Source organism: Cyclopterus lumpus, chromosome 17 (genome assembly GCF_009769545.1).
Source record: "Cyclopterus lumpus isolate fCycLum1 chromosome 17, fCycLum1.pri, whole genome shotgun sequence".
In the NCBI taxonomy this organism is placed as follows: domain Eukaryota; kingdom Metazoa; phylum Chordata; class Actinopteri; order Perciformes; family Cyclopteridae; genus Cyclopterus; species Cyclopterus lumpus.
Genome location: NC_046982.1, coordinates 6,287,424 through 6,315,221, shown reverse-complemented (window position 1 = coordinate 6,315,221; position 27,798 = coordinate 6,287,424). Strand labels below are relative to the sequence as shown.

At 43.2% G+C, this 27,798-nt stretch overlaps 6 protein-coding genes across 12 annotated transcripts; 5 read left to right on the top strand and 1 right to left on the bottom strand.

Moving 5' to 3' along the window:
* Positions 1-785: 785 nt before the first annotated feature.
* Positions 786-6,086, top strand: LOC117746651 (uncharacterized protein CXorf38-like). 2 transcript variants are annotated; one of them, XR_004611348.1, is made up of 9 exons: positions 786-1,039; positions 1,157-1,291; positions 1,911-2,033; positions 2,375-2,524; positions 2,807-2,995; positions 3,101-3,261; positions 4,525-4,615; positions 4,714-5,139; positions 5,660-6,086. XR_004611348.1 is itself a non-coding variant. In XM_034555919.1 (6 exons), exons 1-6 carry the CDS (start codon positions 833-835, stop codon positions 3,209-3,211), a joined length of 915 nt encoding a protein of 304 aa, XP_034411810.1. In that variant the 5' UTR covers positions 786-832; the 3' UTR covers positions 3,212-3,429. The 2 variants fall into 2 exon arrangements, 1 of the variants encoding a protein (XP_034411810.1); XM_034555919.1 differs by lacking the exons at positions 4,525-4,615; positions 4,714-5,139; positions 5,660-6,086 and having other exon boundaries at positions 3,101-3,429.
* A 941-nt stretch (positions 6,087-7,027) lies between these two features.
* Positions 7,028-9,734, top strand: LOC117746632 (SH2 domain-containing protein 1A-like). The gene is made up of 4 exons (XM_034555897.1): positions 7,028-7,338; positions 8,622-8,682; positions 8,775-8,910; positions 9,076-9,734. Exons 1-4 carry the CDS (start codon positions 7,187-7,189, stop codon positions 9,096-9,098), a joined length of 372 nt encoding a protein of 123 aa, XP_034411788.1. The 5' UTR covers positions 7,028-7,186; the 3' UTR covers positions 9,099-9,734.
* Positions 9,735-10,458: 724 nt separating this feature from the next.
* On the bottom strand, positions 10,459-14,642 carry LOC117746202 (granulocyte-macrophage colony-stimulating factor receptor subunit alpha-like). Of its 2 annotated transcripts, XM_034555165.1 has the most exons (10): positions 14,520-14,642; positions 14,066-14,139; positions 13,677-13,729; positions 13,406-13,551; positions 13,129-13,304; positions 12,013-12,140; positions 11,708-11,852; positions 11,445-11,550; positions 10,963-11,044; positions 10,459-10,779 (listed from the first exon to the last, which is right to left on the bottom strand). In XM_034555165.1, exons 2-10 carry the CDS (start codon positions 14,130-14,132, stop codon positions 10,717-10,719), a joined length of 966 nt encoding a protein of 321 aa, XP_034411056.1. In that variant the 5' UTR covers positions 14,133-14,139; positions 14,520-14,642; the 3' UTR covers positions 10,459-10,716. The 2 variants fall into 2 exon arrangements, with proteins under 2 accessions (XP_034411056.1, XP_034411057.1); XM_034555166.1 differs by lacking the exon at positions 14,066-14,139 and having other exon boundaries at positions 14,520-14,626.
* Positions 14,643-15,320: 678 nt separating this feature from the next.
* Positions 15,321-17,898, top strand: LOC117746199 (caspase-8-like). Of its 2 annotated transcripts, XM_034555161.1 has the most exons (6): positions 15,325-15,788; positions 16,062-16,397; positions 16,512-16,546; positions 16,777-16,882; positions 16,970-17,516; positions 17,621-17,898. In XM_034555161.1, exons 2-6 carry the CDS (start codon positions 16,064-16,066, stop codon positions 17,766-17,768), a joined length of 1,170 nt encoding a protein of 389 aa, XP_034411052.1. In that variant the 5' UTR covers positions 15,325-15,788; positions 16,062-16,063; the 3' UTR covers positions 17,769-17,898. The 2 variants fall into 2 exon arrangements, with proteins under 2 accessions (XP_034411051.1, XP_034411052.1); XM_034555160.1 differs by having other exon boundaries at positions 15,321-15,788; positions 16,777-17,516.
* Positions 17,899-18,650: 752 nt separating this feature from the next.
* On the top strand, positions 18,651-21,595 carry catip (ciliogenesis associated TTC17 interacting protein). Of its 2 annotated transcripts, XM_034555163.1 has the most exons (9): positions 18,651-18,952; positions 19,319-19,504; positions 19,604-19,659; positions 19,786-19,872; positions 20,152-20,319; positions 20,410-20,534; positions 20,787-20,863; positions 20,950-21,017; positions 21,134-21,595. In XM_034555163.1, exons 1-9 carry the CDS (start codon positions 18,847-18,849, stop codon positions 21,320-21,322), a joined length of 1,062 nt encoding a protein of 353 aa, XP_034411054.1. In that variant the 5' UTR covers positions 18,651-18,846; the 3' UTR covers positions 21,323-21,595. The 2 variants fall into 2 exon arrangements, with proteins under 2 accessions (XP_034411054.1, XP_034411053.1); XM_034555162.1 differs by having other exon boundaries at positions 19,604-19,872.
* A 234-nt stretch (positions 21,596-21,829) lies between these two features.
* On the top strand, positions 21,830-27,637 carry casp8 (caspase 8, apoptosis-related cysteine peptidase). 3 transcript variants are annotated; one of them, XM_034555158.1, is made up of 12 exons: positions 21,830-21,975; positions 22,645-22,883; positions 23,193-23,368; positions 23,497-23,602; positions 24,383-24,512; positions 24,594-24,646; positions 24,771-24,837; positions 25,007-25,065; positions 25,159-25,270; positions 25,381-25,508; positions 26,152-26,543; positions 27,110-27,637. In XM_034555158.1, the coding sequence occupies exons 2-12, from the start codon at positions 22,776-22,778 to the stop codon at positions 27,270-27,272; spliced, it is 1,494 nt and encodes a 497-aa protein (XP_034411049.1). In that variant the 5' UTR covers positions 21,830-21,975; positions 22,645-22,775; the 3' UTR covers positions 27,273-27,637. The 3 variants fall into 3 exon arrangements, with proteins under 3 accessions (XP_034411049.1, XP_034411050.1, XP_034411048.1); XM_034555159.1 differs by having other exon boundaries at positions 21,830-21,983; positions 22,716-22,883; XM_034555157.1 differs by having other exon boundaries at positions 21,831-21,975; positions 22,716-22,883.
* Positions 27,638-27,798: the final 161 nt, after the last annotated feature.

Sequence of the window (27,798 nt, the reverse complement as noted above, 5' to 3'; positions counted from 1 at the left end):
TCAAATGACTAGTCGTACATAGTGAAGAACCCAGGGAATTATCACCAACTCTGTTGTCACCCTCGGCTCTGCAGAGCCTTTTTTAGCATCTTTTTTTTTGCTCAATGTTTCCTCGTCTGCAACTTTACGGTTTTGGCTCAGTCTCCCCACACTCGTCAGCATCGTGTGAACTGTTTTCAGCTCTAAAGCTCTGATAAACCCACTGCACAAGCTGCTGCGAAGCCCCAAACCGCAGGAGTTGGTAAGGAGACCCAACACAGAGCTGCAAGGACTGTTACATCAGCCTGTTCAGAAACTGTAATTAGCAGTCCTTACATACAAGCCCCATGTTTTGATGTTCAGATCTGAGCAATAAATAAGAAAGTTAACGATGGCGTAAAAAGAAATGCAAGACATTCTGTGGCTTTTTTTTTCCCAGGCCGTTTTTACATCCGACTCCCAAGTGACCAACAAATATATAAATAAGACTCATGTAACATAACAAACAGGGTTAAGAAAAACAACACCAAAAACGGTGCCAAACAAATCCACCCTCTTTTACATAAATATATTGAATTCCTTATCATTACCCACCCCTCCACTATATACTCAAGCTGTAGACTCCCCCCTCCTTGTTGTGGTACTTTACAGAAGGTAGCTGCTTGGAGCTGCTCTCTGGCCAAACAAGACAGACACATGGTGGCGTTTACCAAAGCAGACAGCGCCATCTGGCGGCCGCCTGCTGCTGCTGCTGCTGCTGCTTGAACGGAGAGGGGGTGGAGCTCCGCACCAGGACTCGGCCTGAACTTTCTCCCGGCTCCTGGTTTGTTTATGTCGGGAAGTGAAGGCCGACATGGTCCTTGAGGAGCTGGCGGTGCGCCTCAACGACCGGGAGTATAAAAACTGGCTGAAAGCCGGACGGTGTCTGCTCATCCTGAAGGAGGGCCTGCACCCCCTCATCACCCAGCGCGCGCGCGCGTTCCACGGAGATCTGCTCAATCAAAACCCTCTGCTGCGGAAACCGTGCGAGACGTCATCGTGCAAACCGAGAGCGAATCGGGTCAGTCCGTGAACCCTTCTGTTTCAGTTTTCTCACTTGAGTCATGTTTCTGCCTCACTTTTGCATTATGTGCGTGCGTGTGTGTGTGCGTGTGCGTGTGCGTGTGCGTGTGCATAGCTTTCCTCAGCATGCAGGGCGTGTGCAGGGTGGCAGGCGGTGATCCTGAGACACCGCAGGCAGCCAGACGCCTCACTGAACTGGGACAACTGTTTCCCTCCCAACTGGCGAACAGACCACTGGGAGCTGGCCAAGGTTACTCATCCCGCTGGTCAACACCTTTGACCTGAATCTGCTGTGACTGGCATTTAATATCATTAGACGTTATGCCTTTTTTTTTTAAATAATGTTTGATATTGTGGAGTATTGTCATTTACAGCTGATCACTTCCTTTCTTCATGCTGCTCCAGCAAGCAGACATGTTTATGGGTCCTAATGTTGACATGCAGCTATAGCACTACAGAACAACCTGACTCTTTGAAAGTGTGTTGGGAGTCGACATATAGCTAGCTACAAGTAACAGAGTAATGGTTGCAACATCCGTTATTTGCCACTCCAGGGGATTGTTAAAGGTGTTAAATAACATCCAGTTTAATGGTGGTGGAGCTAACAAAGCCACGTTTTGATATGACAATTCTGAAAACTCTACATTTGGTTGTAAATGTCACCCGAGGACCTTTTTTAATTGATTTTGTTCCATAGTTTTACCACTTTGATTTGTGATCTGTCACATAACAGATGGGCTGTCACTGTAAATATCCTCTTTCTGGACATCGAGGCTTTGTAACTTTGGACATTTCATATTCTGAACAATTTCTCCATCTCTGTCTGTCTGTCTGTCTGTCTGTCTGTCTGTCTGTCTGTCTGTCTGTAGGCCTTCATGCCCCGGGGTCAGGGGAAAGTGAAGGGGGCAGAGCATTGTGATGCCTCTGCTTTGCTCAACCTGATCAACCACTGTGATTGTTTCCAGTTTGTGGACCCAAAGTTTGTGAGAGAGGTAAAAGTCATATTGTTTGCTGAAAGATGCGCACACTAGTCTCCCGACAAAATACTCCCACGGTGAACATGATATGTCTGTTTCTCACCTTTCTCACCTTATTGTAGTGTTTTTATTGAATGCATATGACATGTTGCACCCACAATATTGACAACGGACATAAACAATACCTCTGACTAAAAGCAAAGAGGGAGGAGTTTAAATACACAACAAAGGGATTTGTGTTCTGCACAACGATCTAGAGGGACGGCGTCATTGCCGAGCTTCGATATGTTTGTCTTTACCTCCCGTCCTTTTCGACTAAACGGGACTGGATTTCTATTTCTTTTTTGCGCTGCCAGGTGATCCGTTTCAGGAACGAGTTGATGCATTCCTGTGAGTTGCGTGTGAAGGATGAATGGATGAGACGCTACCAGACCAGTGTGAGAAAGCTTGTGCGGCAGCTCAGCCACGTACCACAGATGGCAATAGCTGGAAAGCAGATTGAGGAGGTGAGCGTGTGTGTGCGTGCGTGCGTGCGTGTGCGTGTGCGTGTGTGTGTGTGTGTGTGTGTGTGTGTGTGTGTGTGCTTCTGACTTTTAACAAAGCTAAATCTTAATTATGACTCAAATATTTCATTATAACAATCCCATGTCCCATGAGACTTATTCATAAATAGTGTGTGTGTGTGTGTGCGTGTGTGTGTGTGTGCGCGCACCGCTGCTTTGTGAGCTCTCAAGTCCCAGCTGCATTCGTGTTGTTTTGCATTACAGTTTCTTGCTCCGTTTGTCCAGATGCTGAGCGTTGATCTGTCAATATGCGTCTCTGGCTTGGATCAAATGGATTCCGCTGCCCTGGAGGGATTAGAGTGCGATTCTGTCAGCCAATGGGAGACCAGCGCCGACTTGATTAGCCAATGGGAGGCTGAATTGCTACAAGAGATGCTGCAGGAGTTACTGCAAGCTGCTGACGATGATGCAAAGGTGTGAAGAACAGCTATGTCCGTGTGCACTTGCTCACTGAGACATGATGCATATAAAGAAAGATGTCACATGACCTCAACCGGCAGTCTCTTCTTTTTTCTTTAGGACACGGAGCAGCTGAAGAGTTTGTCCGTTTTCCTGCAGGCCAACAGAGATCTGAGTGAGAGCTTTTCTTTAGAGCTCCAAGCCATCAACCTGTTGGAGGCCAGAGAATAAGACGGAGTAGGAGGTGCAAGGGAGTCTTTATGTTTAATCTCTGACATATGGTGAGGTCAAACTTCATGCAGATCAAGGGATTTGTGACAGATTGTATGCGTGTGTAAAGGAAGTCATTAAAAAGGTGAATTAAAAAACAAATTTGAAAAAGCCATTGACTTGTTCCTGATTGACCGGATAATCAATCTTTCCCTTAAAATAATGATCCAAATCAAATCAAATCCCCAAAAGAAAGATTAGAAATCAATGAAAAAGGTGGAGCCAACTCTATAAACAAGCTTTAGTCTAGACAATAAGTACATGTTAATTATGCGTAAACCCCTTCCTGAGTCAGTAAGGGAAGCTTGTGAGGCTTTCATTAAATCATGTAAATAAGCCAATCTATATCGGACTATACTTGACGTGGACTCAAGGCAGCATTCAAAAGTCGTAGCCAGGTGAAACTACTTCTACCTGCTTTGTATTTTGTGTTGCACCATATTTAATAGGCCGATTACAAACCAGGTATGAACATGAACCAGCAGACCGCCGTGCGTAACTGATTGATTACATCATCCACAGAGAAGACTCTGTTACTTACTGTAGTACAACATAGTGACAGGTGTGACATTTGATCTCGTGCAAAGCGTATTGGTAAGAAGAGAGAGGGTACCTATGTGACTATAGCTTTAACTATGAGAGATAAGTTAGTTGGCTTTTCTAAAGTACGAATGTTATTAAGTTTCTACGTCACTGACAGTAAATCAAGAGCATGCTGACGGCTTCTTCTGCGTAAAACATCATCATGTGATATCCTCAGCCATTATTAAATGTACTTGTACCGCATGGCATGAAAACAAAACCTGAAGTAAAATAACCATCCACTGTCGATGTAACACCATGACTGAAATGTCATCAAAAAAGTACAAATAAAAAACACGCACATAATGCCAGCGAGTGGCGATCTGAGAGGGGTTCTTTTTAATGTGCTAACGTGTCTCCTCGATTCTTTTCCTCGCCTCCTCTCCTTGCGCGTCCTTTCACTTCACCTCGATCACATTATGTCTTTGGGCATGCTCAAGTGGAAATGGTTAGATTATGTCCGCCAAAGGTCACCTCACAAAAAAAAACCTTCTTGGTCAAAACTCTTAAATTAAAATGATAATTCTGACGATTTTAAACCAATGTTTAAAAGGATCACATGTGAAAAGTTATGACAATTGGGACGGATATGGAACAACTGCAACTTGCATACTTTCAAGGCGGTAATTAATCATCTTCTTCTTTCTTTCTTTCTTTGTGTGTGTGTTTGTGTGTTTGTGTGTGTGTGTAAGCTGCTGATTGCAGAGTCCTCCTCCTGGAGAGATGTCATATGGGCCAACCACAACCGACCGGTGGTCCCAAGATAAATGGGAAGTGGCCAAGGTGAGTTTGCAGGCTTCATCACATTTTATTTGATCTTAAGATCTTTGGCCTGACTGTTTACCAGGTGTCTCCCTAACAACACCGTCTTCTGTTTTCAGGTGTACATGCCGGACGGCCATGAAAAACATGATTCCCTTGGTGACTTTGACATCACTATGCTTCTCTGTGTCTCGTACATCAATGCAAGCACTTCACGAAGTTTGAGCTCGGTGGATTGTGTGACAAATGCTTAGTCGTGCGCACACATAGTTCATCAAATCAACTGTAACATAGAAACAAACATGTGCTATGGGATGTAGCCACTTCCTTGAAACCCATCCCTGCCTTCCACTAACATCTATAAGGTCTGTCTTCTTGTCCACTGTGCGTCGGTGGCCAACGTCCCAAACAATATCATACATGCAGCAAGTTTCCAGTTGGAGCAAGAGGATCTGTTCGATTACTTTAATCGAATCAGGAAGCTTGGTGAGGTGCTGGAAAAACACGTTCCTGACTTCAAAAGCCTGACTGAAGACATCGATGAGGTGTGTGTTTATGTCTAATTTAAAAAGAACACGCAAAAACAAATGATGCGCTAGTTGCTACTTTATTCTACTCTCAATTCCTTCACTGGTCTTTGAAGTGGGAACGGCATTTTGTGGTTTGTATCACCGTATGAGACGTTGTTCAGGTCAAATTAGATTTCATTTCCTCATCAGCACTAAACGCAGCTGATGGATATAGAATTAGTGTTGGATAAAAAGTTTTTTTTAAAGAACACAAATGTCAACCTCATGGTGGCGCCAGAGGAAAAGCCAAACACCTTCTCGGGCCCATGAATGTCTGTACACATTTTCAACCCATCTAATAGTTTTCCCCTTTTATACTAAAGCGAAAGTTCCCCACTGAGGGTTTCACGTACATTTGGTTGTTTCTGGAATTATTGGATGAGACGACCTATACCAGCAAGTAGAGATATTGTTTTTCCTTTGTAACGTTTGAATTCCAGATTGTTCCTTTGGAGTATGAAGGCTTATGCTGTGCTTTGTTCCCCTCTGTTTCCAGATCCAGAGCCTCGTCTGCAGGCTGATTTTGCCTGAAAACATGGCGGCTCAGAGAAGTGAGGGTCAAGATGAAAAACAACTGGAGGATATAGTTTTTGTCGGACACACAAATCAACCCTATGTTAGGCTCTCTTTTCCAACATACTTTCTTTTTAACCGTGCTCTTTCTGTTGACACGTTACAATTACATTAAAGTTGAGCTGTTCCGTGTGGTATTTGTTATAAATACATGACTTAGGACCCAGTGGGGAGTCAGGTGGGAAGCACAACTTGGGACGGGGTCTGTATCGGGGGACACTCCGTGGCAGGGCCAGGGAACAAAGTCACAGAGGGGCTATAGAAGGCTTGGTCTGCCACATCGATGATATATTGGTGTGGGGGCGGGATCAAGGAGAGCATGATGCTCGGCTCCATGCTGTGCTGCAAAGACTGGAAAAAGCAGGCATCATCCTGAATGTGGACAAGTGTGAACTCTCGAAGAGCGAGCTGGTCTTCTTGGGTCACATCATCACAGCCACGGGCATGCGCCCTGATCCAAGGAAGATGGAGGCCGTCATGGAGATGAAGGGTAGTCTCTATTAACAGATTCAGACCGATAGCGGTGGGTTCCTAGATTGTTAGATGGATGCAAACAGCTGTAAGAGGAAGGATTCAGTGTCCCTCCACCACGGTACCCGTCATGGTCGTCTGCGTCACCGTTAGTGGGAAGACAGTATGTCATGGTCCATAAGGACCGCCAAAGAGGCCTCATCTGCGGGTCAGACTGCGGTTTTGGAGTGGTGCCATGGAAATAAAAATGGTACAGCTTCAAGCTTTGTGTGACTGGTTACATCTATATTCTTATTGTGTTCAGCCTCCAAACCCTGTTTCCTTTTATTATTGGAGGCATATAGTCTTCTGATGTGCGGGCAAGAATACCGACTGTACCCAGAACATATCCAGAACTCAGCCTCTGGATTATTTGATATCTATACCATGCACTTTCAGAAGTGTTCAAGAGAAAAGCATCTTTGAAAAAAACAATACAATGAGATTATCAGAATTTGGTGTCAGCACCAAAGCAAACCACAGCTAGGTTGAATGTAAGGGCGTCAGTGTGTGAGTTGGCTGTTGGTTAACTGGGGGATGTACATTGCTGTATGCACATATCTGTCAGCTGAAACTCATAATCTTCTGACTTTATCATAAACCTCTTTCAGGCAGCTTTTGCATCCCAACAGCGTGTGTGTCTGCACACATCCTGGTGGCGTACTTCAGCTTCTGTCGTCCACCTTACGCTCATAAACAGGGGTTATAAGAGGTCAAAATGGTACCTTGCAAAACACCAAATGAATGTAAAGTCAATGAAGCCACACATTTGAAAGGTGGAGGTTATTGTTCTGGTGAGACAAAGTGCACGGTGAGGTGCAAGCGAACTGCGAGAACGTGTGAAAACCAGAGAAGCTTTTCCTGTCTCACGTCCTGTCGAACGCTCATCTGCTGCAGTCAGCTTGCGCCCCTTAGAGCACACGTGCGCGGGGAGACAACGATGGACCAGGAGGGGATGCCGGTCCGGTGTATTTACTACGGGAGGATCGGAAGCGAGGCCACGGAGAGGCTGCTGGAGAGATTCGGACACGACGGCAGCTTCCTGCTGAGGGACAGCGAGACGGTGCAGGGGGCCTACTGTCTGTGTGTGAGGTGAGGGGTGTTGGTGTCACTGAAGCCGGCTGCGGTCCCCGCTGGGAAACACCATTTGGTTTGATTTGATGATGTGCAGACAAGCTGAGAAAAGGGCTCTCACACAATGGTGAAATAAACTGTGAATACTTATATATCCAAAAAAAATGCACCAAAAGAGTTGGTACATGTAAATAGAAAGTATTATAGTTTGACCAATTAAATTTTTCTGCTGTGTTTGTGTGTGTATATATATATATATATATATATATATATATATATATATATATATATATATATATATATATATACATACTTTCTTTATAGGAAGCTTGCATCAACAAACTCTACTACAGTAAAACTCAACTTAAAGCAGCAAGAAAAACAAATACAAAACATAAAGTATACAACTATTTGAAGCAGAAACAACTACTCCAAATCTACAGTGTTCACTTTATTAAATCTAAAGACATGCACAATAATATACTGACAGTAAGTATGGTGGAGGAAGTACTTTAACGTAGTAAAAGTAGCAATATTACATGGGGAAAAAGACTTTGTTAATAGTAAAAGTCCTGCATTCAAAATACAATACTAATATTTATTATTGGTAGTAAAATGTATTTAAAGTACTCCTCGTGCAAAATGGGTCCATTCAAAGTTTTCCAACGCTATTATTATTTGTATTGTATTCTACTTGAGTGTTGTCGAGGATCATTTAATTAACAACTGCATATACGTATACGGTTGGGAAATTTATTTTATAACAATACATATTTTTAAATGAATCATGTGTTTGATATGAAAAGTAACATTAAATGTGGGAAGTAAATAGTGTAATATTTCCCTCTGAAATGTAGTGGTGCAGAAATGTGAAGGAGAATTAAATGGAAATACTCACTGGAAAGTGCCTCAAAATTGATGTAGAGAAAATGTGCTTTCATTCCACTGCCTGCTTACCTCGGACAATACACATATTCTGCAAACTATGCTTCAATAAATTGGTATTTCTTCGTCTCACAATCTGAGCAGGCCAGACTCATATAGAAACATATTTACTTAATGAATCCAATATTCAATATTTAGAAAGATAATCTGAAGTAATAGCTTTTGAAAAACATTTGTCTAGAAGTTCCAAATTATTTTATCACGTAAATTTACTCCAAATCTAAATAAAAACATTTGACCCCCCCCCCCCCCATCCACGTCTGACCTCTTTCACCTTGAAACATGAATCGTCAACATGATGTGAGTGCATTGAGCCCTTTCAGATTATACAATCTGAACTCCTTTGTGTTTGGCAGGAAAGCGCCGTTTGTGCACACCTACAGGCTTGTACGCTCTGCCAACGGCTGGTGTCTTCAGGTGGGTGAACGTTGCTCACACACACACACACACACACACACACACACACACACACACTAGACTGTTTGTCATGGTTTGTGTGTGATTAACAGGATCCACGAGTCCGCCCGCAGAGTTTTGGGACTCTGGAAACCCTGATAGAGAATTACAGAAGGGGTGATGTCGCCGTGGCTCCCCTCACAGAACCACTGGACAAAACACAGCTACAACACAGCAGCTTTGAACAAGGTATACTTAAGGCACTGCATCAACATCTGGCCCATGTAAAACCATGCCCAAAGACTGCAGTGTGGGTTTTTCCTGTTTGCGGTGCATCAAAGTTCCTTTTCAGCTATGAAATGTCCGTCGATCTCATTCAACCATTCAACACTTTCTCAATGATGTCCTCCACAGAGTGTTTCTACATGGAAATGTGAATCAGCAGCAGCTGTGTCTATTGACGGCATTTCTTTAGCGTGGCTAGACCAACGCCATTAATCAGGGGGACTAACAAGATGGAGGAAACCGGCATTTTGTGGAACAGCAAGGGCCTGTGTGTTCTGTCCGTCATATCTTCTCAAATTTATTTGATTTCTTCCTGTGTCTCTTTAGTATCAGTTTTAAAAAGCTACTGTAGTGAATGCAAACTGTGTACATTTTACTCAAATTTAAAAAGTGTGTGGGAGCATAGTCTTTTTGTAAAATAATAGATTAGATACAATTTCTGATGCTGTTGTATTAATATGTTTGTGTCATGTAAGAAAGACATCATGTGTCACCATGTTGTCTTTCTGCTTGGGGAAGTCACGTTTGAGTACAGTGATCTATTTGATCCGTGCGGTTTGTCGGCACATGTTTTATTTTATCTTATCCGACGCCACATGTGGCAGAACAGAGGAACCTGTGCAGAACGATACAGGAAATGTAGCAATGCAGGAAAGGCACGTCTTAAAATCTCATCATGCCTCTACCATCCTTTCATTCATTGTTGCAATGCAGTCTTCTTCTTTGGCGATATCCAACCTCTCCAGGTCTGACAATACTGGTCACTCTCTGTTAATGCAAAAAAAATAAAAAAATAAATCATGCTACTCACAAATGGTCGATGTGTGTCTTCTTGGATCTGAACATGCGTATTTTGTGTCTTAAGTATCTGCAAAGTATTCCAGTCAACATACTACGCCAATGAAATAAACAACCGTGAGCCGTGTGTGTGGCCTTAAAGGAAGTACTATTTGACTTGACTCCAATGATGTGGTGACTGTCAGCTGCAACCAGCTGAGCGTGGCTTCTTCATCTTTCGTTGAGTCCACCTGAGCTCACTGCTGCTGTCAAAAGGCCTTTCGCTTGGTCAGCTGCCGTGTTTCTATTCATTTTGGCCCCCGTGTTTTATGTTCTGCATCTGCTGCCACAATAATGGCCGTTTTGTTTCTGCTAAGAGTGCGAGAGGAGAGTGCTGAGCTGAGCGGACCGCCTGAATGCTTTAGCTTTGACAGATGGATATGAGAGTGGTATCAATCCTCTTGTCTGATGGTCCTCCAAAAAGCGAATAAGATGTGAAACTTGAATGGGGTAACTTCAATGTTGTTGTGTTCACATTTTATTTAATGGTAGTTTGATGCTATTTTCTTTATAAAAAAAACATTAAACAGTGTTGCCTCGTGCTTTTGTGTTTGTGAAATAGTCATATGTTTGTCTAAATGTTTTTCTTTTTGCCGTTATTGTCCTGTGTCGGCTCCCATAAAGAGAGGGAACGCTCTCAGTGGACTAAATGAATTCACTTGAAATGAGCAGTCACTATTTTTGTGTGTCACTCAACTTTATTTCACAACCAAAGAAACACTAGATCTACGTTTCAAACCAGCAAACCAGCAAGTTCAAGCAAAACTAATGTATTTCTTCAAAACTCATCACTGAAAAATGTCCCCTTTGTCTAAATTAACAACAAAACAACCAAAACAAACACAAGATGTTGACCAAGCAGAGCAAAAACGCATACGCACACCGCGAGGCGCTTCCCACATTGCTTTTCCATAATGTCTTTTCAGGCTTTTGCTATGTGTCCTCCACCTCTGTGATCTCCTCCACTGGCTCAGCTGGCGGAACAGGGTAGAAGAGCTGGAGAAAAAACAAACACACACACACACACACACACACACACACACACACACACACACACACACACACATGCACAAAAACACAAACAAAATGTTGGCACCATTAGAACAGACGTGTTTGTGGTTGGCTGAGTGGTAAAGTGTGTGATGTCAGTGGGTGTGAACAGTATAGGTGCGTACTTACATTGAATGTGTCACTTTTTTCCAGGAAACCTTTGTACTTTAGCGGGGGCCGAGGAATCGGAGGAAACAGAACCTCAGCCACCCTGAAAACACACACAAAATGAGCCCCAAGCACGGATATTTCAAACTCATTCCGCTGCCATTTGCATTGGCTAAAATAATATTTGGCTATTTTTTTTAAATATATATATATAAGTGTCCGTGGGTGTTTCTCTCTGAACTTTAAAGAAGTTTAGGGTGGATGTCTCAGACTAAAAGACTCTGCCGCCGCCCCTCTTATTCCTCCTTTCTGTGTCTTCTCACTTAACTCCGCCCATTCTGTTGACATCTGGGTCACTTTTTGTCTTTCGTCTGACACAGTTTCACATTTAAAAAGAGTTTATCGAAAAGAAGATAAATATGTGGTGCGTAGGTGAATCTGCGCGTGTGAGTCACACATCAGTCAAACAGGTTAGTCATTCAGTCGGAGACAGAAACATGTACCTCTGATGGCGCAACAGCAGCAGCACAGCCAGGAGGATCATGGGTATCCCAAGTGACATTAAGACGATTACCAGAGGGCTGAGTTTTTCAACTGACGGTTCCACCTCTACAGACAAACAGACACACAAAGAAATATATTTATATATATATATATATTCAGACTTCCAGACACCAACCAATCAACTGATGGATGGAGATGATTAAAAAGTCCCCAGCCTTCAGTTAAAAGACTAATCGACGTGACTTGCACAAACAGCCCTCACTGATGGCGGAGCTCCAGTCGCTCCATTGGGAAGAATCATGACAGATGCTCATCTTCCTCGTCCTCAGCCTCACGCTGTAGGTGCAGTGGGGGTCTATGTTGGGCTCTTTGTAAGACTGCTGGTCGATCAAGTGTTTGGGTCTTTCCTGTTTTGTTAAAAGACAAAGATTCGCCAGGAAAACGCTCAGTAGGTTCACCTCGTCTCTATTGTTCTTGTTTATGTGCACCAGATGATAAACTACTGAAGGGTACCGCGTGTATCCTTAATGGAATAATCAACATCCACATCCATACGCACGGGCATACCTGGTCACCCATGTCCAGCTGGTATTCTAAGCACGAAGGCTTGACTTGATCTTTGGGCAGACCCCACTTCACGAACAGGTCTCCATCTTTGACTGATAAGGAGATATTTTGGGGTGGAGGCAGGACCTCTGTGGCACAAAATAAATCACAAGAATTCAGTCTGAGTGTCTGCTGTGGGCTCTCCACAACCTACAGTCTAAACCCAACCTGAACATTCAGCTTACAAAATTCATGCATGCACTAATTTTGGCTTGCTCTGGTATTACGTTACATTACATTACATGTCATTTAGCTGACGCTTTTATCCAAAGCGACTTACAATAAGTGCATTAAACCATGAGTCCAAACTCAGAACAACAAGAATCAAGCAAGTACAATTTCTTCAATAACGTTAAACTACAGAATACTATCTGTAAGTGCCATTTAAGTGCTACTAAAGTGCTAAACAACAAAGTGCTATCGGTAAGGGACATTTAAGTGCTACTACGGCTCTACCGTAGTATGCCATTGGTTAGTAGGCTCTATGTTACTGAGCTATCTATACTCCAGTAAATGTGTTGCTCCATAGATGTTGGCCTTTTATTGTTTACTTGTGTTTTCCTGAACTGCCAGTAAAGGCTGGGAAGTCATTTGGAACCCTTATTCCTGATTTGAGAAAAATAACCTATATCAAAGGCAGTACCTGTCACCATTTATCTTTTATTGTGTTAGTTAGTTTTTTTTTTTTTTAGTAATGGTTAGAGCTCGGACTCGGTGTCACTTCCGTGACCGCCAAGATGATTTTCATTGTGTCAATAATTAACTGCGTCACAATGTCATTTCTGGCTTCTTTCTCTCTTAGATTGCTTCCTAGGTACCGAGGTTGCTGAGGGGGTGTCCTCGAGGGCCACGGTGCGAGACTGCCTGCAGGTTGTACAGACATGCACTGATTCACATTGATACACCAGTGTGTATTTGTTTGCGATTCTCAGTTGCATTGATTGTTTTGGGTATTGGGGTGGTACCTGGGAGCTGTGTTTGGGGATCCTGGTGAGGTCTCAAAGGGAGGGGGTGTTTCTAATGACAATTTGCAGATACTCAACAACTCATCGACGGCGTTCATCGCGGAGTATTTACCAAGCATATCCATGTCGTAGGTCGAGGTGTAGACTGTCCATGCATCGTGCAGGGTTATGTTAAAGTGGAGGATTACGTACAGCGCATCGAGCTTGTGCGGAGTCAAAGAACTCAATCCGACCCTCTCCCCAGACGAAATGTTCGTATAGTGAACCGCTCTGTCGTCATCACAGATACTGGGTGAATAGACAAAGAAATATACATTCATATTCAAACATACGTCATCAAAAGCTGTATGCCATATGGGTCGTGATTAATTTAAAACAATCATGAACACCTGAGATGGACAAAGAGCTGAGCATCCTTCTGTAAAGTGTCGAAGGACCAGGAGCAGTTGAGTATATCCGTTGGGTAAAGGAGGCAGAGGTCGTTCACATTAAACTCAACATCATGTCCCTGCCCCGGACGGCCCTGTGGAACGAGCTGAAACAGTTCTGCAGACTTAAAGGACGGAATATGGAAATAACTCAACACAAATGCATCTGTATATAAAGCAGCACGTTTTAATTGTGCCTGTGTGGAAGTGAAAAGGAAATGTTGATTCTCACGCTGCCCGTATCCATTTTATCCTCACAGGCATCTGTAGTGTTGGACTCCGTCTCTATTAAAAGAGGAGATATATTTATCGAGCGTTAAGGCACCAGAGAAAACTCAATTAAAAGCCTTGGATCGTCTTTGAGTACGTGCAGTACAGGACCATTACAATTCAAAGCGCGTCGCACATTCTGTCTTCTGCAGTACATCAACATTTGATTTTTTTGGTCTTAATCTGGGTGTTTAGGATTTCCTTTGCGACAGAGTACAAGGAAAGCAGAAATTGCAACACCACCCTGATAAAAGGCAAGGTAGCCCAACATGTTTTTCAAGTCAAACATGGTGGACTGAAAGAAGAGCTTTGGGAAATGTTTTTACATAAATATCCATGGAGTATACCAACCAATTCCTGAGGCACACAAAACCAGCAAACCGGACCACAGTATGGGATGGACAGAAAGCAGCTTCATAGCCAACCTAAGGGTTTTACACCCACACAAAGACAGAGAACCCGACATGAGCCCGGACCACCGAGCATAGAGAAGCTGTTGTATCAGTTCTAACTAAGTAATTTCCTGGCAGTTCATACTTCCCCTTTTTAAATGTTCAAAATGAATGACTGACATCTCTTAGGACATCTCAATGGGAAACATTCAAAAACAAACAGCTTTCGACGAATCTTTATTCTCCTCGTGGTTAATTTAAATTGTACATTTTTCCACTGCCTACAAAAGCTTCTTGATTTTCCACAGGAAACCATTCTAAAAAATGAGGAATGGTTAAACCCATGATTAGTTATAAGCTTTCTTTTGAATACAATCTGACACAAAATCCTCTTACAGAGTATATTACAGTACCTTTATTGAGTTTACCAAGGAGCCGTTACCTCCCTGTCCTTCCACTCTGCCGCTGCCTGTCAGTGCTCTCAGGGACTGAAGACAATAACCCATTTCTGGAGAAAAGATGAAGCACAACGTCATGTAATGTGCAACGCTTCAGGAAACGATGGGTTTCTTCCTGTTTCTTTGTTTATATTTTATCATTAATAAACCTCATGATCAAAAGATGCCATACACCGTAGACTTCTGGTTACATCGAAAGCAAATGTCTTGATGGTAAATACATTAAAAATGTCATAACTTTTCAAATTTAAATTGGTAATCCTTGAATTTATTGGAGATGTTAACAAATGAATATATATATATATATATATATATATATATATATATATATTTATTCCCTGTCAAAAAAATGGGTAACTTTTTAAAACATCAGTAACCTTTTCTTTTAAAGTTGGAGAATTTTATTTTTAATAATAATGTTTCAAACAAGAAATACATAAAAAATGTTATTCTTATTCTAAATTCGTTTTTAAAGGCTTTTAAAAAGCATTTCAACCTCCATTTTAGGAAATGGAGGTAAATATAGGTTTATAATAATATATATGAAGTGTGTGGTTCTTGATGGCTTTCTCCACGAGACAAAACGCAGTTCCCTGACCGGGAATCGAACCCGGGCCGCGGCGGTGAGAGCGCCGAATCCTAACCACTAGACCACCAGGGACACTTGTCAAAGGCGACATGCACTTTTTGAAATGTAGATAACGTAACGTCCTGCATGACATACTTCCCATGCCGTTGCCACACTTCAAGTCCTTTCCTTTATAATCTATATTACATATCATTTTATTATTATATTACATGAACTTCCCCTTTGTGTAGCTGTTGTGAGTCAGCTATTCGCTACAGAAGGCTCACTGTTGCACCCCGCCAATGGTTGACAACACTGAGGGACTTGTGTAGCCGAGGTACTGTTGCCCCGCGCGGGACAAAGGCAGCGATGAGCCCCAATCAAATACTTTCTACTAGTCGTCAGAGATTAGTCGTCTCCACAAGCTCCACCGTCTCCACCCTCCATTGTCTGTCGCTCCTTGCTCGGCGAGTTGCGTGCACATGGCGCACACACACAACCTGAGCGTTTGCAATGCATAATGGAGTAGCCTGTTTTATGTTCTACGGACGTGCCCCCGGGTGTTGAAAGCGAAAGCGGCTCATCGCAGTGATAAAGGGCACGAGGACCGGGAATTCCCAGGTAGCACCGAAAGTGGAGTAAATAACTCGGTGACGGTAAGTGACCAATACTTAAAGTATTTACCTATGTATTGTTGGAGCTGCGCTATATTTCCAAGTACTTTGAATGCCGCAATCTTGGACGGTGTGTTGAAGCCAGCTCGTGTAACTCGTTGAACTCACTAATCACAGCGTGAACACTCGCAGCTGAACGTCACTCACTCAAAGTGCACGATGATTAACTGTGATGTAACATATATGTGCCGTGCATGTGTCACAAACACATTGACCGGTGTACGTTACTGTACTTTTTTCTTCTCTATTTCTCAGACATGTCAGCCCAAGACACGCTGAGACGCAACAAGACCGCCATTCAGCAGACTCTGTGCAGCGACTACATGTTCATCCTCAACAAAGTCTACGAGCGGAACCTGATCCGTCCGCGTGACTACACGAACCTGAAGAGCATCAACAAAGAGCACGTCGAGGGCCACGTCGTGGAGCTCGTGGACAAGCTCATGCACAAAGGAGAGGACTACTGCAAAGACTTCCTGAACCTCCTGCAGACTGATGATGTTCAACAGACATACCCTGAGCTGACGAGCATATTGAGTGACACCAGCTTCCTGTCCAAGCCTGTGCAAGCATGTTCAGCTGACGACAATGGTATGTATAATATATGATGGCATAATAGTTCTGACTCATATGCAGCCCACATGTGGACGTCTGCCGGCTGCTGTGTTTTGGAGGAGTAATTATGTTCCCCTCTGATTCCCTCAGATGTTCCTCCTCCAGAGAGCAAGAGGCGAAAGGAGGTGAAGTTTTAACCTGATAATGAAACAGCGTTTCATTATCAGGTTATCAAGTTTTTTTCTTTGTTAGAGGGACACGTGACGTGCTTATTATCCAGTTTTAACATAAAGATTGTCACACGTCATGAGTGTAAACTAGTAAAGAAAAACAAAGGTACTTCTGCGGGGAAAGCAAATATTGAAAAGATGATTTCTTCATACTGCGTTTGTGTCACCGGCTCCATTGTTTTCAGGACCAGCAGTATGAGTTGAACAGCCGGCCCACCGGCCTCTGCGTGATCATAAACAACAAGGATTTCGGACCCGGGAAAGAGAGACGTGGAACCGACAGAGATGCTGGTATGATACAGACTGCCCTGATTTGTTTGTTGACGGTTGAAGCCTCACTCTGTTTCTTTCATTTTTTCAATGAAATGTCCTGTGCAGAAAGTTTGGCAAAGGTGTTCAGCTGGCTGGGCTTCAGAGCGTTGATGTGTCGAGACCAAACCAAGGACCAGATGGAGCGAGCGCTGAAATGCTTCTCTTCTCAGAGCGAACTCGCTCAGCTGCAGGAGTTCGACGTTGAGGAGTGGTCTGACGGCGCATTCGCCGCTCTTAAAGAGGCCCCTCGGCACGGCGATGCCTTCATCTGCTGTATTCTCAGTCACGGAGGGAAGGGTGTCGTCTTCGGCGTTGACCAGCAGCCCCTTTCCCTCAAACAAATAACTGGAACATTCAAGCCGACCGCTCAGTCGACCCTCGCCGGCAAGCCCAAAGTGTTCCTGATCCAGGCCTGCCAGGGAGCGCAGACGCAGCGTGGAGTGTTATCGGAAGACCTGCAGGCTGATGACTCATGCTCGCCGTTCATCCCCGAGGATGCTGATGTTCTGGTGGCCGTCGCCACTGTTGAAGATCATTTATCAATGAGGAACATCAAAGAGGGGAGCTGGTTCATCCAAGCTGTGTGTCAGCAGTTAAAGGAGGGCTGTCAGAGGTAAATGTGAAACTATATAGTGAATATCCCAATATGTTGTAGATCTGATGATATAATCGATGAAGTCATTTCATCATAATTTACCCTGATGCATATTGTTTTAGGAGTGAAGACATTGCCACCATCCTCCACCACGTGAACAATGAAGTGGGCCAGAAAGAGGGCAGCCGGCAACCTGGGGCAGTAAAGCAGATGCCTGAAGTCAGGTTCACCCTCAGGAAGAGACTTGTGTTGTCTCCACGTGGAGATTGAAGCCTCATCGCCAAAAATCATGCTGAACCCAGTATACTTGATGTCTTAACAGATTTATAATCAACTCAGGGGAAGGGCTTTCTTAAAGTGTACTGAATCTTTTGTATCATTACAAATCTTGTATTTGTTATCACATTGAACCATTTACTGTTATCACAGATGTAGGCTTATGTCTTTTTTGGTTTTCTTTGCTCAAAGTAGGATGATCACTGGTGGGTTAACATATTGCTTCATGGAGTTTTTTTTACAAACATAAGCCCTGAATGCAGAATACTGGTGGCATCTATGGAAAGCATGTGTATTGACTCAGAGACTTATCTATGCACATTAAGCATCTGAAAGTGTCACTTTTTCACCAATTCTTATAATGTAAAAACATTATTGCCATTCATTTTGAAGTTTTATTTTAGTTTTGTATTCTAAACAATAGCCAAATATATGGAAGCCCATTTCGGCCACTGTAAGAACAAAATTAGGATCCTGTAAGTCATAATAATGAGATACTATCTCATTATTTCGACTTACTATCTCATTATAATGAGATACTATCTCATTATTTCGACTTAGTGTCCGACTGAATGCGGGGCGTAACAGAGCAGAGAAGGGAGGTTTTACTCGTGACAAGAGTAGTGTTAACTCAAACCGTATCTTTACTTCACCTGCTTCACTGTTTCTTCACCATGCGTCCCTTCTCTGCTCTGTTACGCCTCGCATTCAGTCGGACACTAAGTCGAAATAATGAGATAGTATCTCATTATAATGAGATAGTATCTCATTATTATGACTTACAGGATCCTCATTTTGTTCTTACAGTGGCGGAAATGGGCTTCCATAAAAACACGTGGATTCAACCAATGAACCAATGTGTGTGGTGGGAATTCTGCTGCGCAGATACATCCGCCTGTACCGCACCACGGCGTCGTTGCCATGACAACTTACACTTGTTGGTCCTCACTTCCGTATCGGGAAGAAGGCTGCAAATAGATGTAACATCAAAAAGCTCACAAACAATCCGTCGCGACACAGAAAAAGTGTGTATAGTGTCGTAAAGCTGTTATTACCGCGAGTACCGCTGCTGATGGAGGACGACAGCTCTGCCGGAGCCGTGGCCGGGATTCAGGGACTCGACCTCGGCGTGGACTGGAAAGCGTCCGACGAAGCGCTCGCGTTCATGTCCGGCATTGGTGAGTTGTTAAGGGGTCCTCTGCAGGCCGGGGGGCGTCAGCAGGAGACAGACACGGAGAGGCGGAGGCATATATGTTAGCACCACCTGGTTTTGGCACTTCGTGGCCTCAGACAGAATATTGACGATTAGGTTATTTCGTTGGAGCAGTGTGCCCAAAAATGTAATAGAAAATATGCTCTTGGGAAATTTCAACCTGTTCGTTTTGGCTCATGGCTCAAACTTTAATCATAATAATAATAATACATATTATTAGAGCGCTTTAAACGGTATAAGGCACTTTACATGGTAAAAAACGAACGAATAGAAGCAATAACAGTGTCAACAATAGAGGTGACAACGCACTCATCCCCCACCTCTCCCTCAGAGCCTGCAGAGCTGCTGAAGTGCACGTTTCCAGACTCTCTGGTGACTGTGTCAGAGGGCGGCCGAGACCTGGGGAAGTTCACTGTGACGGTGGAGGTTGCCTGTCGAGTCCAGCAGCCCTGCATGCTCCTCCATGCTCAGAGCCAGGGAGCCATCAATGACTCCCCCTGTGGAACCACAGTGACAGGTGAGGGGAGACAGGGTCACCCCCCACCCCATCCCCCTATCTATTCCCAGATGTGTGTCACCTATACCTTTTCTTGTCCTTTATCTGTGTCCATTTAAGCCTACCTGACCACGGACCTGGAGGTGCTGGAGGAAGATTACCACGAGTACGTCAAGGTGAGCCAATGCACACTTCCCACGCTGTCTCATTTTGACACGAGTGATGAAAGGTCGTACCGGCGGTGGCCTTTCATTCTTCCAGCCACATCTGTCTCTGTTTTGGTTTTGTTGTCACCTTTTCAGCTTGAGGGCCGCAGTTTGGACAGGAGGTGTCACATGGTGCAGCATGACGGGCAGATGCTGATCGATAAAGTTACCACTGTGGGAGAGGTGAGCAAAGAGGCGACAGAGTGGGCTGCATGGGCATCAACATACATAACCTTAATAAAACAACATTCAGCCCCAGGCCCTCTAAACATTTTGATATGCCATAGATGCTATAATATGATGACCGTTGCCATGGTTAACATTTTTTTTATTTAAATAATGGCTCTAAATGGCTTAAAAATAATGGCTCCAAACTGTTTTATACAAACATTTACCCATTCGAGATGCCAACAAACTGTGTTAATTATTTGTGTGCGTGTGTGTGTGTGTGTGTGTGTACAGGAGACGACAATGGAGAGTGTTTCACATCCCATGTCTGTTCTAAGCGGGCTCGTTACCGAGGGGTCCAACTTGCTGCTGATGCGACTGATCGCTCTAAAGAAGAAGGTGCCCGAACACATGACCTTTATCTGCTTGGACCAGGGATTGCGCATCATACGCACCACTTTTGTAAGTATGTCAGCGAGACCTTTCGGTCATTCTGTGTCCTGTTTGAATGGTGAACTCTGACCCCTGACCCCCCGTTTTCTCTGTGGTCAGAGCGAGCTGGCGCAGAAGCAGCTGGAGGTTGGGGATAAGACTGTGGAGGTATTCGGGGTGGAGAGGATTGTTCACACCGTGGAGGATGGCCCCACTACCTGGCAGTGCTACTTCCTGGCTGATGGGTAAGCTCGAGGACTATACATCCTCGGGTTGGACACCTGTGTGTTTAAAGCTCCTTAGGAGAGCATACCTGGGTCATTATATTTCTGCGCTTGTGTTTTTGTTATTTGTTTGTTTGTTTTTCGTGTGTGTGCGTGTGTGCGTACTGTTTAGCCACAGAGGAAATACACCTGCATTCTCGACAAGTGAATGCATTTGTGAATTTTTTTTAAATATGAGTTGATCTTTTTGAGCAGTTATTGTTCTCTGATCAGGCACATGGCCAGCAGGGTGCAGGTGGGATCACCGGTCACCATGAGGCTTCTGCAGCTGCAATCACAGCTAAAAGAAGGTAACCATTGCCACACACACACACACACACACACACACACACACATTAAACCATTTGTATAGTCAATCATGTTGTCTGTGCGTTAGGTTTTGAGAAGATCCCTCTTGTTTGGGAAGAAGACATGGAGATGCGCTCCAAGTTTTTGGACAGAAAGGTGACTTACAATTAAAGCGATTCATTCCGACTTTCTGAAGAATAAGGTTTCCTCCCTATCCAAAATGCATCTGATCGTCATTTTACTGTGTGTGTGTGTGTGTCTCGTTGGGGCAGGAGAAGCTGAAGGCGGACCATGCCTCGTACCTGAGACAGCATCCAGAGATCCGTGCACTCATATCTGACTTTCTGCAGTTTTTGCTGTTGAGGAAACCAAATGACGTCTTCCAGTTTGCCAGAGAGTACTTCCTCCCTTTTGCCTCCCGCCGTCCTCCAGAACCGAGCCTGAAAGCCCCCTCACACTGAAGGCTCACCTCAGTGTTTAAATGTTGAACACAGCCATAGCTTTATCCTTTCAGCTTGAGATTTAATTTTAAAATGTACATCTTGTCTCTTTTTGACAGATGACGTGTAGCCTATATAAGGAAATGTGTTGGGGAGACGTGTTAAAAGCCAATACTTCACCTGAGCTGTGTGATCTTGCTCAAAAAAACTTTTAATAATGTGAATAAAGTGGTTTGTTTCAAACGGTGGTTGTAATTTCAGTTTTGGTAGCTTGTCTAGTCAAAGTAGTCAGGGCATGTCTGGGCAATGGTTTGAGAAGCGTCCAAACCGGAAACAAAGTCAAAGTCTACATAATTAAAGATTAAATAAATAAAAAAAGGTCCTACAACCTTCTCCAAATAGAGCTGTAGGTTTCGTAGACTGGCATTGGACCACTTCACGCAGGCTATTCCGAAGTGGAAACAATAAAACGTGCGTGTCTTTATTGACCGTAAAGCGTAAACAAACCTTTATTTTGAAGGCAAGGCAAACTTGTTCCTCTGAAAGTGGAACAACCAAAGGGCGGAAGAACTGTTGCTATCAAGTCTCGGTAGTAGTTAGTATTTAAGAATATTTCGCTGCCAAAACATTTCCCCCACTGAATTACAGAAGACGGGTCTCTTCGCTTCTTGAACGTGAGTAGGTGTGAACGTCGTCCATGTTCTACCTAACGCAGACAGCCTGAACTGTGAGTTATTCAGCCCATCGAGGAGCCTGAAGGGACGGCTGCTGCCCGCGAGGAAACATTACCGTTGGACGTTTTGTGACGTGACACCCTTGTTGTGACACCCCGGCTTGAGTTAAAACTTTAACAACTTAAACATGTTCCTTTCGTGAGGTAAAACCAACGTCAGGGCTGGTGGTGTTTGTTTAACCCTTAAAGTCCACTCGGTGACTAAACACTACTCTGACCCATCCTGTCTGTAGGATTACTATAATATATTAATGAAATATAAGTACGTACATGATATTTAAACAGTACAAAAGTAATCAAAACAGGAACAAGGAAGTGACCAGTAGAAGTTCAAATCCAGAACAAAATAAGGAAAAGGGGATTAATAATATACCGCACAAATACATGTTAGTATTATACCTAGCCAGACTGCGTACACTTTGAGAGTAAATAGCTTTTAAAGTAAAGAGTCCTGCTACAATACGTCAACACTGATCTTATACTGATCTTTCCGATATGTTTATCTTTTGGCACACATTAATATCTATAAAGTATTCAGCCACAACAAGTGTGAAGGTGTTATTTGGCCAGTCCATCAAACACGCGTTGTGTTTCACTTCTCTTGTTTTAGCTTCACCAACCATTGCCCACTTTCCCTTTTGAACCTGCTGCTTGTCTCCAATGTCGCTGCCTCTCTGATAGCATCGGCCTGTGGCGCAAGGAGCCGAGGACCAGGCCTGTGCTGGTGGGAGAGGGTCTGTGATGGACCGGCTGAAGCTGTCTCGCATAGACGAGGGGCTGGAGTCCTCTGAGGTGGCGTCTCTCTGCTTCTTGTGTCGAGATGTTGTCAACAGGAAAAGCCAGGAGGGGGTGAGCACTTCTTCCACGTTCTGTTATCTTTGCCCTTGTCTCAACCACATAGTCACATAAGTGACTATGAAGATGTTTTTGTTGAGTTTTTTTTACCTAGCAAATATCCTACATACACGTGTTGATCTAGGCAGAAAAATCGGATGAGGGGGAAAAAAAAATCTGAATTGAACGTTAAGCCCTGTAATGTGAATGTATAGCCTCATGGACAGCATGTCTCTCCCATTGCTCATATTCTCAGCTGTTGCATATTGTTCCTTTTTAGAGTTTGTCTTCTCAAAAGTATGTTTGGGCGTTGTTCCCATACAGATCACGGATGCGAAAATGCTGTTCTCGAGACTGGAAGAAAAAGGTCTGCTGGCGAACGACTTGTTCCTTATTCAGCTGCTTCAAACTATCCGTCGAACAGATCTCCTCAACCTCCTGGAGACGGACAGCAGGCCACCAGAGGAGGCCGACGCAAACCCCATGCTGTCAGAATACAGGTATACGCGAAGGCAGATGCAATTTACTGTATTCATGGATTACAATCCAGCGTTATTCCCAGTTGTAGTCAGGTGTCTGTTGTTTCTCTCCTCTTTCTCCTCTTCCACGCTTCTGCTCTTTCTTTCAGGGTGATGCTGTACAAAGTGTATGAGGACATGACTCAGGGAAATCTTGAAAAGATGAAGTTTCTTTTGAGCAACATGCTGAGCAAAAGACAGATTGAGACATGCAATGTGAGAACACACCCACTTTTCTGCACCCACAGTTGTATAAGAAATTATGACATGTAGAGTTAATTTTCCTTTGATTAAAAAGTCTGATTTATATAGTTAATAGTAAAACGAATAAACTCTCCAATTAATCAGCACACCTAGTTATCTAATTTTTTCCTGTAAACTGTGGTATGCTAACTAAAATGAACCAATAACTTGGAAATGGTCCTAAGTGCAATGATAACTGTAAAATGTACCTGCAACTTAAAATCTCATTTTATTTTTAATTTAACAAAGCTTCACAATAGGAACATTCAAAACTAGATGGTCGTGCCAAGGTTGTACCAAACAAACATGTCCAGTTTAGTGTTTTCAGTAACTTAATGTAATTGCAATGAGGCTAATGGAGATTGTATTTATATATTTACAAATGCGACCTTGGTTATAGTTTGATTACATAAGCTAATACAAGTAAAGTATAAGCCACTCGGATGATGTAGACACTCATTGGCTGTCGGTGACGGATAAAGGGGCCATATTTCTATATTTCTGGGGTTCCGATGTGGGCAGCCGCTCATTGTTTACAGTCCAATAGGCGACTTAAGATGCAGAGACTGGAGCTGAAATTGTGAGAAGACGTATGCTGTTGATATAATTAGACCTAATATTATATAAAACACAGAAACAACCAGATGTGCGCACAGCAACACCGCTATTCCTGCACCAGATGTGATTTCTGTTTGTGATGCAGCTGCAAAGCCTCCGCACACAAATAAGACATGTCTCCTCTGGTCATTACAGACGGCACTGGATGTGTTTGCTGAAATGGAAAAGAATAGTTTGCTGTCAAACACAAATCTTGATGAGTTGCATAAAGTGTTGCTGGAAATGGATCAACAACTGGCATCGACAATACAGCGCTACGTGAAAGGTATGACATGAACTTGCACATGAGTGCTCATTTATATGTTGTCGAACTATGAAACTCATGAAATGATTGTTTTTTTGTTAGGGTTAACCCGGAAGCCTCAAACCAGAGAGCCTCATGTCAGCATGGATCATCAGGTGTGTGTGTGTGTGTGTGTGTGTGTGTGTGTGTGTGTGTGTGTGTGTGTGTGTGTGTGTGTGTGTGTGTGTGTGTGTGTGTGTGTTTTAACACTATAATGAGAACTCTGTTGTGTTTCTGCAGGTGGGCAACAACACCCCTCAGCCACCTGAAGCTAATGATGTGTCGATATCTGAAACTCAGCCTAGCAGTAAGTCCCTCTTTTTCTCTGCCTTCCTCACTGACTTACCATTCATATGGGCACACCAACAGTGAATCCTTTCCATTAATTACCCCCCCCCCCCCTCCCCACTGCTATAGACATTCACCCGTGTGCTATTGTTTTTAATGATGCAGAGACCTCTGTTTTTGTTCATCAGTTGGAGGAATGATCGTTTGCTCCGATGCAGAACAAAAGTCCTCCCCTCTTCCTGATCACGTACGCATTCATTCAAACACAAATGTCTTTCCTTCATTTATTAGAACATGAATGTGTATAACTTGTCTATGTGGCTGTGCTTGTGCCCCTTAGGAAGACTACTACCCTCTGACTCATAAACCACGTGGTTTGTGCGTGGTCATCAATAACGAGCACTTCACGGGAACAGAGCTGAAGAGCCGAAGAGGGACTCAGGAGGATGAGAGTACTTAAAGTTGATAATTATCACACGTGGTCTGATGATAATATAAGATAAGAGAATATAAAAACAATCTAGCGGTACTTTTCAATCTGTCTCTCTTTTATGTGACACAGAGGCTCTGCGCAGAGTGTTCACCAACCTTGGCTTCACTGTGTTGGTACACAACGACTTGACTGCAGAAGCCATGCGACAAGAGCTACGGATGCTGGGCTCACGGAACTTTCTGGATGAAGACGCATTGGTGAGCAGTGTCGCACACCTTCAGGGCTGCAATATCAGTGACAACACTTTATTTTTAGCTCTTTAAAGTAATAGTTTGAGAAATACTTTTTAAAACTTTTTTTTTAGAGAGTGTTTAATGAGAAGGATCAATACCACACTTATGTCTGAATGGAAAACATGAAACTCGTCATGTTTACACTTCGGTTCTTGGAGAGATTAAACAACCAAAATATGACTTATTAATTAGTGATCTTAAGAAGTCCTTTGGACAGGACTAAGATAGCTGTTTCCCAGTTTCCAGTCTTTGTACTAACTAGCTAGCTGCTGACTATACAATGTTTTGAAAATGTTTAAAAAAACATTGGAATTACTTTTCCCAAAATAAGAGCTTGGAAGGAAATACAAAAATTCTAAATTGAAATAACAAAAGTTGTGGGCTGTCGGAAGATGTTAAACACCTATAAACTAAAAGTGGGATGGTCGTCACAGAATGTGTTTGCCACCGGGTCCCGGTCAAGTCAATTTAATCTAATATATCAATAATAATGACTCATATAGAATGTACTGGAAAAATGTGCCATGTAATAATGAAAAAATAATTCTAGGCCATATTGTTCTACTCAAACACAGCACAATTTAACAGGAAACATGTCTGATCTTAGGTGGTGTGCGTGCTTTCCCACGGAGAAATGGGATGCGTCTTTGGGACCGATGAGCAGAAGGTGCACATTCAAGAACTGAAACAGCCCTTCACCAGCAGAAGAGCACCCACCTTGGCCGGGAAGCCCAAACTGTTCTTCATCCAAGCGTGTCAAGGAAGCAGCTTCCAGAGAGGATCCATGCCGTATCCCCCGAGGCCACGGCAGGAGCAGGGGGACAAACAGAGTCGCCTGGAGGAAGACGCCGGTCCTGTGAACGGCGAGACTGTTCCCTGGGAGGCCGACTTCCTGTTGGGCATGGCCACCGTGCCACAGTGCAAGTCGTTTCGAAACACCTCCACTGGCTCCATCTACATCCAGGAGCTGTGCACGCAGCTGATGAGGTCAGCAGAAAGGTGAGTGACACCCCCCTCCCCACTCAAAGTTTAAGATGATGCTTGTTGAGCTTTTCTGTCCAGCTGTTTAGGCAAATCTTTTGCCAACAAAGTCATTCTTCAAAACCAGGCTGGACCCCGGCTTTGCCACAAACTCTTTAAGAAAGGATGAGCACTCCTTGACTGCTGTCCCACACTTTAATGCATTCTTCAAGTTACAGCATTCCCAAAGTATTAAAAAAGAGTCCTCATTCAAAGTTAAAAAAGTAGGATTTACAGTATATACAGTGGCAGTGATAGATTTCGAGAGTCAACCGTGTTTACAGTAGACCTAATTGTCTGACGCAATCCATAATAAAATGGTCTTTTGATAAAGAAAATCTTCCCTTTTCCTAGAAAAAAATAAACAGAATATTCCTCTTTTCCCAGATTGGGGACCATAATTCTGTCGCTGTTTCTTTTGGTGTGTTCAGATAAATCTGCTCTGCTGCTGATGCGATATGTCTTGATGATGTTGTATTAAAATACACCCACAATTTTGAGAGAGGTTTCTAATTTGTGACGTGTTTCCTCTGTTCTCTCGGCAGCTTGAAGAATGATGATATACTCACTGTGCTGACACGTGTGAACAACGAGGTCAGCAAAGGAGAATATTCAAAATACAAACAAATGCCAGAGCCCAAGTACACCCTCACCAAGAAGCTCGTCCTTGCATATATGTGTGTTGGCCCGGACCACGCGGAAAGCTGAACATGTGCCAGATTTGCAGAGACCAGACTGTGTGTATGAATGTAGTTTTTTTTTATTTCACTGTACAATGGTTACAGCTGGTTTGATGAGATTGAATGTCAGCATCTGTGTAGTTATCTTGAGAATTGGATGTCTCTTAATTACAAAATATCATGGCATATATAATGTTACCAAAGCCACTCTGAGAACATTTCCTTTTTGAAATGTTTATGATTATTCCCCAAATGATTTAGCAACATTGTGCTATTTGAGAAAAGTGGCATTTTAAAGGGAAATTAACATTAATCTGCCCTTTATTTGTATTGCTTTTTGTATGGAGTGAGAAATATATATTTAAAAATAAAGTAGTAAGATGGTGAAAAGTCCTCTCTTTACAGCCACCAATCCATTATCCATATTTTAACATCTTTTATATCAAAAAGTAGTATGTGTGAACATGAAGATAAATGCAGGAGAATTAGAAACTGTGCACTCTAAAATGAAGGAAAATGTATGATTCAACTGAATGAAAAAGATCAACTAGGTC